Genomic DNA, 10,958 nt, shown 5'->3' on the forward strand with positions numbered 1-10,958 from the left:
GCAGAGACCAAATTTCCCTCACAGGATCAAAAGAGTATATATACTTATACTTATACTGCATGTTGTAAACAGTACTGTAGAGTATTGTGTTAGCTTGGTTTCCCACAAGAACACCTTTCCTGTGTCTAACTGAAAATAAAATGGGCTGCCGGTCACAAAAATCACCCTGAAAAATGTCCCTGTCCTATTATGCAGGTATGAGGATAAACAACAAAATCATGTCATACACAAAAGTTGAGGGGATGGAGTAGGAGATGGAGACAAATTGAGAAGCGTGTTTTATTTTTGCGGAGAGAATGTGCGGGACTGGGTGGCGGTCATATTTTTTACCGCTTTGCTGTACATCTAGTCGATATTGCATTGACATTATTGTTTATTATTGCTATTTTCCTTAATGTGGTCTTACCAACATTTTAAAACTGTTCACTGTTAATGTTTAACTATATTATTGTTTTTATTTGTAAGTCGCTTTGGACATCTGCTAAATCATATAACCATATCCATAACCATAACCAATATACTTAAAACATACATGGTTTTCAGCAATGGAAAAAATGGCTGAAAGGTTTTAGTGACCCAGTTTTGTAGCTTTTTCAATGTTAACACTGTAAAAACATTACAGTTACATTACAGGAAAACAGATGAATTAAATTTGGCAGATATGTGTCTGATTTTTAAATAAATACATTTGGAAGAGTAATTATTTGGGCAATTTTGCTTTAATACACATGTTTTGTTGTGTGATGGAAATGACAGTTTCCCTGGATTGGGGAAATTGGGAAATAAACCATACAAATACATTTTCATTACAAATTTTACATTTTCTGAAAATTTCCAGATTAAAATTACCCATATGTATAAATATACAGTATGTATTGGGCTATAAATGTCTTTTTGATATACCCTGCGAACTATGAGGTTTAGGCATGCAGTTTTTTTGGTAACAGGTGTCTGTTAAATCTTACACTCTGACAAAGAGATATACAGTGTGGGAGATAAGACAGATGATGTCAGAGGTCAAGGAACTTTAGTGTCGCTGCCGACCATTAGAGAAGGATCCAGAATCGTCTGAGATCTTCCCTTCATTTCTGATTGTTTGAAGGCTTTGGCTTTGACTTTGGACCTCAGCAGTTATGTCTGTGTCAGAGACCTGTGAGAGACACAGACAGAAATATTTGGCCACATTTGACATTGGATAACATTCAAACATGGCAACAAGATTAATGCTGTGTATATTGCTTCTCACCTCCTCAAATTTCTTTGCCTTGTACCGTTCTGCTCCTCTTAGAAAGTTTAGAAGAATGATATCGCAGAGGACAGTGGCCTTTAGATGGAGTTAGAGAAGGAGAAGAGGCAGTTGAATAACAACATGGCATAAGATAGTTAGCTTAAGAAGAACAATAGTGTGCTTGCTTCGCTATGCTATGTATTTGAGCAAGCACACTAACAACAGTTATTGCAACATTTATGTGAGTCATTATGTATTAATTGTATACATATGGGTTGCTTACCAGTCCTACTGAGGTGCAAGCTGCTACTATGTTGATAAGTGTTGGGATCACGTCAAACTTTCCAGCCTGCCATGAGAAGAGTTAGAAATGTGTGTAAATAAATCCATATTCATATACTGCTGTGTGTAGCCTAGCCATTGTAACTATACAGCTACCCTGTTTAGACGATATCGGGGCCTGACAGGATTAGAGCAGTCTAGTCATAGTACTTACATTGCCAGAGACCATAACGTCAAAGTGGATACCAAAGGCCTTGTAGAGTGTACGATACTCCTCTTCATCGTGTGACCTGTAGTATTTCGCAAACCTGCAAAATGTACACAGACTGAAGCTGTGAAAGGGGACAGGGCTATACGCATCTCTCTTTTGTGTATGTGTGTGTGTGTGTGTGTGTGTGTGTGTGTGTGTGTGTGTGTGTACATGCACATGTGTGTTCAGTACAAAGTGTTCAGTACCGGAAGTTGTAACCTTTGGAAACATTGTTATCCTCAAACGCCTCATCCAGTCTTGTGAAGGAGAAGGTAGGTTTGCAGTTCTCCACAGGTTGGTCAAAATTACACATCCATCTGATATGAATACCAATCTGGCCACCCTACACAATTGTGAGACAAAAATGGAAACAAAAGCAGGTGTTTTTTTTTTCAAAATGCAAGAGCATCAAAAACATTATGATAATTATGAGGTTTGGGAAATAAACAGAAATCACAGGGAGTCAAAGGGAGCTACGCCTGAGGTGCGTTCAAATTCACATTTTAACATAGGTGAACATCAGATAGCAGTTATCCATGTCATAGAACTCAATGAGGTCAAACAATGGCATATAGTGTTCTGGAGTTTTCTTCATTCTCTTTCATTTGAATAGGAATTTTGGACATGGACATTTTTGTGGAGAGGAAAAGAAGACAGACAGCTAGCCTAGGAGAACCCAGACGAACCTTTGGCAAATTCGAATTGGCTCTGCAGGTCCGTCTGGCAAAGAGGCCATTCACTCCCATTTCTAATGTTCCTAAAACCTGGGCACCATTCACAGCCGTTGAGGCAGGCTTAATATGACAACATCAAAGCAGTTAAAAAAAAATAAATTGAGATGTTTTTTCTGTTGCTCTGCATATGTCATCTCCTTCATTGCTCTTAGGTAGATAGATAGATACTTATTGGTTTTAGGTCTATCCAATTGTGTCCAGAGACAGTGGAGAGAGACAAAATATAGGACTTTAATAAAGGACTTTTATTAATGAGTGCCTCGGATCTCTTCTCTCCTTTTGTGTCCAGAGGCAATTTGATTGGTGTCTGTTGGTGACGCACCTTGGAAATGGAAGATGAAAGAAGCTTGTCCAGACCCAATCTCAATTTCAATTGAGATAAGGTCTGGTGCTAACAGGCTAGAAGACTGCTATGATTGTACAAGAATATACAATATATGAAAATGGCACCTTATTAGCAATTGCGCTGAAGCTCTCATTTGCATATCTGAGTATGTCTCCCACTCTGAAGACTGGACAGTAAGGGTTGCCAACAGGATCATACATACAGTTTATGTCAATAGTGCGAGGAAAGTTCCCCCTGGTAGAGACAGAGAGGAGGGTACAGAGAGAAGGGACAAAGTCAGTAGAGATGGAGGAAATTCAGAGGTAAAATACAGGTGATAGTGTTTTTATTTACATTTAGTGTGTGTGTGTGTGTGTGTGTGTGTGTGTGTGTGTGTTTGTGTTTAACCACCTGGTGATGTCAAAGAGGGCAAAGCGAACACTATTCTTAATGAAAATGGTGAAGTTCTCGACTTCCTCCATATATTCCCTGGAGAAGAGAGAGACAGAAAGAAACACCTCACTAGCGATCTGAGCGGTGTCTATTTGTGTTGTGAACATCCAAGCTCCTCCCCCTTGCCCTTCACTGCCCAATCCTCTCATCTCTCTATATGCATATATATACAATAATACAGGAGTACACAGCTCAGGTGTCAATCCATATGTCCCCATGCACGTTCATCCAGGTAAATCAGAACAGAGGACTGGAATTTGCAGCCGAGACACAACAGAAGGAACATATTCTGTAACACCACCCTCACTCCGATCCTCAAACATATCATTTCTAAAACCTATCAATAATTACCAACACAAAGTATTTTCATCATCTTTTCCCAGCAACAGAAAATAAGGGAAATTGTTTACAGATGAAATCAGCTTATGTGTTCAGGTGTGTGTGTGTGCGTGTGTAGACTCACGTCTGGACAGTATCATTTTCTGTGGGACACCAGCCTTCAATCTCACACTGTCCATCCTCTGTCAGACACCGTCCTGTAAAAATACCTAGAAAAAGGTATCAGGGGTCAGCTTTATATTTCATGGTTTAGATGCACACGTAACACAAGTGCAGTTTAGAATGGACAGATAATACATGATAATTAATTTGCTGTAATGAAGAGGATAGCAGGACGACCAGAATGGCTGAAAGATAGAGAGAGAGAGCTCACCATTTGCCAGATGTGATCTCAGATGTTTGTCACAGTCAGAGTCATGGGTGCATCTGTAGTTCTTGCCATACTGTGGAAAAAAACGTGGCATGTGAACATTTTTTTTTTTTTAATTATAGATCCAGCTTTTTCTGATCATGACCCACTCTGGCATTGACCTCAATGTATTAGCCAATGGACAGTGTATTAGCCCAATCTCACCTGTGGACAAAGCCCTTGTGTTTGGTTATGTGTCATGATGAGTCTGGTAATGATGCAAAATACTGAGGTACCCTGAGGAGGAAGCAGAGACATGCTAGAGGCTTCATACACAGAATGGCTTCATGCACAGAGAGATGGGAGAGATTATAACACATGGATACAGAACAGTGGGACTAAAAGTAGTCTGGGATGTTGGAATTGTATGAAAGCATTGCATTACATTGCAAATGGATATATTCTTTAATATATTCATTTTCCATTCTTTCATAATTTTGCTATAAATCAACACAGTGGCTTTTATTTCCACTTGGTGTTTCTTGTATGTCACTGTTTGTGTATAACCCTTTAGGCATTCAATGAGTCCAGTTTTTCTAACATTAAATGCAACATATTTTTAGGAATATGAGGTCAGGTCAGAAAAAGGTCAGCCAAGTGTCAAAGAGTATATTCATTTGGCAGAAAGTTTAATTTTGACCTGGATTTAGGCACATTGGTCGGAATGGGGATTTGATATGCAGCACCAGAAAGTGGCCTAAACATATGGCAAATCACATGTTACATTTGTCTTAATGTAGCCTATAGTGTACAGACTATAGAGTGATGAAAATATATACATGATATAAACTGGATAAGGAGAGTCAGAAGGTCATGGTTAGCTTGCCAAAAAGTAGGCTCACCTGTTGAGGAACTACATAGTCTGCCACATCCATCACCTGGTTGTTGTACCGACCAAATCCCTTGACTTTGGTCATGACTGCTGATTCAATCCCAGTGTCTTTAGTTTGATAAGCTTTCTCATGCAAAAATACCCAACTGAATTACAGAGAAAGAAAAGGGGGCATTACAAGGTACATGTAAACATAGTATTATGTTATAAAATTAGTTAACTTGTAAATAAATTGTCCAGACCAGAACCAGACTGTAATTATCTAGATTCTTTCATTTTTAAGTATGTTTGCCTTTATTCAGACAGGACAGTGAAGAGTGACATGAAGCAAGTGTTCGAGAGATTGGACTCAAATCCAGGCTCAGATGTGGTATGGACGCTGCGGGGGAGCCTCAACCAGATTCATTTCCATTTGCATTATTTGCACAATAATATAATCACAATTTCTGACAGCATAGTGGTTCTTTAGTTTCACAGGATTTCCTGCTAAAGTAAACAGTTTACATTACAAGAAACACCCTATTGTCTATATTTGGAATTGCTGGAAAATGTCCTTTCTGAGAAGATGTAGAAGCATAGACCTCTCCAGAATAAGTCCCGCCTCCGTAACTTCCGTATCCATCCAACTTCCTGGCGTCGATTGTCTATGGGAAATAACATGGCGTTTCGAAATATCATACCGGTAAAACATCTGTAGGTAGCGAAGTAGAAAAAGCTGGTGGGCAGATTGGCCTACACACTTCTGCCATCTAGTTTCCACTGGATTTTTTGATTGTCGGTGCCTTTTAAGTAGTATACTATAGACTATACTACTTAAACGGCACCGAAAATAAAAAAAAAACAGTGGAAACTAGATGGCAGAAGTGTGTAGGCCAATCTGCCCAGCAGCTTTTTCTACTTTGTCACCTACAGAGTTGGACAGGTACGATCTTTCAAAACGCCATGTTATTTCCCATAGACATTTGACGACCGAAGGTTGGATGGATACGGAAGTTAGGAGGCGGGACTTATTCTGGAGAGGTCAATTTAGTGCAGGAGAAAGAGGGAAAATGGCCATAAATGTGGTCAAATCAGACCATCAGGCTAACAAATACTCAAACCTACTATGCACTTTACCACTGGAACATGAACAATTAATAAAGCCAGTTTAGCAAGTTCACATACTGTATGTTAATCTCCATTTGCACTGGTGCAACTGTGATGCCATTTGGTGACAGCTAATGAAGACAAACATGTAGTTTAGAAATGGATCAGGCTCACAAAGGCACCCATTTAGGAGAACCAGCAGGCAAATGGAATGGGATGGAACAATGTAATTTGGGCTAATAACTGTGACATCAGCACCAACAAATGAAAACATGAAAAATGTATGATGAGAGCAAACATCAAAATGACCATGGTCATGACCCCACATTATCAAAGCTTTCTGCATGCTATGTGGTTGGAATGAAAAGCAATCACAAACAATTCCAGCTAAAAATGACAAGCTAATTTAGTGAGAAAGACCAGTGAACATCTTAACATTTCTCATTTTCTTCCAAGACCCATGGTTATTGCGATGTAATTTCCCTCATACATTCAATCTGTGCAATCCATCAACCTCTTAGGGTAAGTGACAATTGAGAGTCTCTGTCTAGGACAGGGGTCGGCAACCTTTTCTCTTAAAAGGGCCATTTCTTTGACCAGAAATAAAAAATAAATCTGTCTGGGGCCGCAAAGATGTTGGAACCATTTAAAAGAAATCAGTTTAGATATCTCTTTCTTTATTAGCCTCAGGCATATGGCATAATCGCCATACTCTGCATATGTGGTGTATTGTACAGTATAATACTTTCACTTACTGTTAATGTGTTGGGATAGCTTGAAGCTTAACAAATAATCTGCTAGAAATATTTTATATCTTCCATTTTTAGAGAAAGCCAGGGAGCCACTAGAGAGGATCTAAAGGATAATTTCTGTCAATTATGGAAAGATTGGGTTATCATTGGTCACTGTAAAAGGGGTTGTTTATTAAAGTGGCAAAAGCATTTTTACATACAAAATTCACCCTGTGCTATGTTGCCCTGGCTTTGTTAAGCTGTACTAAGTCTCTTACACATTTGGAAAGTCTTGAGGCTATACTCATCTCTTATCCAGGTCCTTACAACAATATATGTCAGTATCCTCTATTTTGAATATTGTCATAGATAGATAGATAGATAGATAGATAGATAGATACTTTATTGATCCCCAAGGCGAAAATTCAAGGGTCTCAGTAGCATACAGACATCACACACAACATGCACTTACAGCAGAAATGGTAAACATAAGTATAAGTATAAACATATAACTAAACTCCACTGTACAATAAAGACAGTAGAAGATAAGAAGATAAGAAAACTAACAAAACTAAAAACTAAATACACTATATAAATTAAATTAAGAAAGTCCAATGTGCTTGAGGGTGATCAAGCATAAGACACTTGTAGTGACAGGGCCGGGACTGGTAAGGTGCTAAAGGGAGTGAGTGTCATGGTGAAGGTGCAAAAAGTAGTCCAACCATAGTCTTTTAGTTATGTGTGCATGGCAAGGTGCTCAAGAGAGTGAGTGTCATGGTGAAGGTGCAAAAAGTAGTCCAACATAAGTCCAACAGTGCAAGAGTAAGGTCTAGAGACCAGCATAAATAATATGGACAAATAGGAGAGTAAAGTATAATGTAGACAAGGTAAAATAAAAAAACTATTTCAGTGCAAGAACAGGTTGAGGTAATAGGGTTATAGCCATTCATTCATTCATTCATTCATATATTCATTCATATGTAGGTAAGCAATATGTGTCAGCTGTAGCCTAATTGCCTAAAATATTTCCCTTTCTGTCCACTTCAGTTCCAGTGCACTTGTCGTGTAGCGTCCCATGGGAAAGTATTGATTTTGTCTGCTCCCATGGGAGCCTTGTGGCCAGGGTAGGAATTTTCCCTTGCCTTGGCCGTGATGCCCCTTTGAAAATCAAAGGTTTTCAGGCCACGGTGGCCTTGGTGCCCCCTTCTTTCAATATTCTGCTTTGCGTCCTACTAATAGCGATAGTGAATTAGCATTCACAGCGCAAATTAATTTAGTATTTTACGCAGTGGAGAAAGTTACAGCGCAAGAAAGAAAGTGCGTCCAAATTCACCCATTCTTCTCAGTTTAACTACTCGCGAAGTAGCCTACTCATCATCACACAGACATCACAAGTATCACATGAAAGAGCTTTTTCTCAGCTTTTAAACGATGTTAGCCGATAATTGCTGTGTTGAACGGTTCGCGAGAAAAGTAAATAATATAATTCAATTTAATCATACATTCTACTGAAGGTTTTGCGTCCATGATCTCCCTACCCATTCATCTCGGTGGAATACTTCACGAACCCTTCTTTTAACACATGACAAACCATATATCAGAATAAACAGTAGACCTTACCGAACACAAAGGTGTAAAACAGTCCCCTGTACAGTTAGCTGTTCCAGAGTAATCCAGTTTCGAATTTGCAGTACATTTCGACATGGATGTCTCCAAATTTGGGCTTTAAGTTTTACAATGTGTTTAAATTGTTCCACATGATTTCATAATGGGCCAAATACAAATATCGCCTAGATATTGGTAAATCAGAGGACAGCTGACTAACAGTTTGTGAAAGTAGCCTTAATGATCACAAAATGCTAAGCATGCATCTAGGCTATTTGAGTTTCTTAAAGCTGAGCTGTGCTTAAATTGTTCAATACATGATTTCATAGCAGGCCAAATGTAAAAGAAATGTTATATGTAGCCTAGATATCTGTAATTATTAGATGATCAGAAGATTTACAGTTCTATGTAATATGTCATTTTTCATGTTTTTGTCATGTTTCATACAGTGATGCAGGTCTACTGCAGTGAATAGGCTAAATACAACTTTGATCATTTTTATATGCTATAGTTAACTTTGGCCTTGGTGCCCTGACATGTGGCCTTTGTGCCCCCCACCAAATATGCCCAACTGAAGGCCAAGTGGCCTTGCCCCCAGAATGGTAAAATTCCAAGCCTGCTTGTGGCTATATGGACATCTTGTAGCGTCTCATGGGCCAGTATTGATTTCACACTCTGTTTCCGAGGGAACAACTGCAGGACTCCTGCACAACACCCATCTTATGGTGTTAAAGTGCCCCCTTCATCTTTCAGGCATGTCTCCTTGTCTGACCAAACCACAGCATGTGATAGGTGATACGTAGGCCACAGAGTGGATATGGTATAATCAGAGGTGATCAGTACATTCACAGGCATGAATCATCTCATCATCTTACGTAATCAACTTATTGCCACTCTTAGCCTTTGTCTTCAACCGTATTTCAAATCAAATTGTGCTGTGATAACAGGGACTTGCATAATACTTACTCTCAGGAATATATAAAATAAAAGTATGATCTTTAAGTACATATAAGCTTAACAAAGGCATAAGAACCTCAGATGTCCAATCTTTACCAACAAGGCATATTTCTTACTCAATTCTCTAAATTAAACTCACATTCATCATCTGATCTTATGTAATATAATGTCTGCTTAAAATGTTTAACCACCTTAATATTTTAGTATTAGTTAACCACTAATTTTACAGAAATTTAATAGACAACTAATAGTATTAGCTCTAAGGTACAATAATAAGCACGACTTCTTCCTCAACTCCAGCTGTAACTTTGTAATAATGAGAAGCTTTGCTTTGGTTACTACGATTTGGACTTCTAGACAGAAAATGAGAGTTCAAATTTGATTTCCCAATGCCACTTAAAAACATCAATACAATTTCACAAACAAGCCTTTCCCATCTCTACTGTAATGGCATTTACAACAGCACTATGTCATGCTCATCAACATTCTGATATCAACCACAAGTCTGAAGTTTTAGAAGATTGACCTAAATGCTTACTTTAATGGCTTTTGACTATAGCTGAAGTGGACCACATCTTTGAGAGATGAGGAACCTTGTATGTAATTAGACTGTATACAGCACTAGGATACACACAATATATTCAAACACAAAATACCTTCAAAGTCATCATAAGGTCAAGAATATAACACAATATGAGGACCATACTAACCAGGGACATACATGATCAGGTTGAGGAGGTTGTTGAATACTGACCCGACAAAGTAGACAATGATGAGGAGTTGCATAAAACGGTTGATGGTTCCGACCAGCCAACTCTTGACCACCACTGATTTAGTTGTCTCATAGGTGAAGAAGTCTGTGATAATGCGCCACATTCTTCTTACTTGCTTGATGCCACGGAGTTAGTTTGCAGCGGTATGTGAGTTTTTGTTGCTTCTTCGTTGGAATGATGAAGGATTTGGAGGCGCATCCAGCTGATCTCCTCAGTGGCTGATGTGAAAAGAGCATAAATGCCGAGCGCAAAAAATGAGAAAGGATGTCCCTCCCTTTAATGCTCCCTCCCCTCACCACACCAGCACACTCTCATGTCTCTCACATGCAGGGTTTTCAGCCCCGCCACTTCTGCTCACACCAGATTGAAGATGCTCTCTTTGAAGTTGTATCGTTTTTGTTGTTGATTCAGGAATTAGTTGTAAAAAGCTCATTAAAGGACACCATAGGTACAGTATTTCATTTAGACTTCAATCAAGTCAAAAACATAATTTGGTAACAGTCCAGTGTAATTATCACAATCATATCATTAACAAGTCATTTTTGCACATTTTGATAAATGTATTCCATCTGTAGCTGTAGAAAAACATATCCACTGTAAATGGGGTGCATGTCTAAGGGTGTGTGTGTGTGGGGGGGGGGGGGCATGTGGGAATTCTCATTGCCTCATTTTTAAAGTGGGTCCATTATGTGTCTGTAATTTATAATCTACAGTATACAGTCATATACAGCACAACTGTACTGAACCATTCAAATCCAAATTCTATAACCTAAAGATCTTTCACACAAATATTCACACAATTTGATTCAGTGAGTTTTGATGATGGCTATTGGCTTACACTGCTGTTATATGAAGACACATCTAGGAGTGGCCCTCCCATGAGACTGACTGGTGGTGGTGGTAACGTGCATGTGTGTGTGTGTGTGTAGGGGCTGGGAGGACGCATGTTTGTCT

At 38.9% G+C, this 10,958-nt stretch overlaps 1 protein-coding gene across 1 annotated transcript; it reads right to left on the minus strand.

Moving 5' to 3' along the window:
* Positions 1-414: 414 nt before the first annotated feature.
* On the minus strand, positions 415-10,218 carry p2rx3a (purinergic receptor P2X, ligand-gated ion channel, 3a). The gene is made up of 12 exons (XM_042074418.1): positions 9,986-10,218; positions 4,863-4,998; positions 4,186-4,257; positions 3,985-4,054; positions 3,736-3,820; positions 3,231-3,308; positions 2,945-3,074; positions 1,967-2,103; positions 1,725-1,818; positions 1,512-1,577; positions 1,247-1,324; positions 415-1,150 (listed from the first exon to the last, which is right to left on the minus strand). The coding sequence occupies exons 1-12, from the start codon at positions 10,105-10,107 to the stop codon at positions 1,028-1,030; spliced, it is 1,191 nt and encodes a 396-aa protein (XP_041930352.1). The 5' UTR covers positions 10,108-10,218; the 3' UTR covers positions 415-1,027.
* Positions 10,219-10,958: the final 740 nt, after the last annotated feature.

Source organism: Alosa sapidissima, chromosome 20 (assembly GCF_018492685.1).
Source record: "Alosa sapidissima isolate fAloSap1 chromosome 20, fAloSap1.pri, whole genome shotgun sequence".
Taxonomy (NCBI): domain Eukaryota; kingdom Metazoa; phylum Chordata; class Actinopteri; order Clupeiformes; family Clupeidae; genus Alosa; species Alosa sapidissima.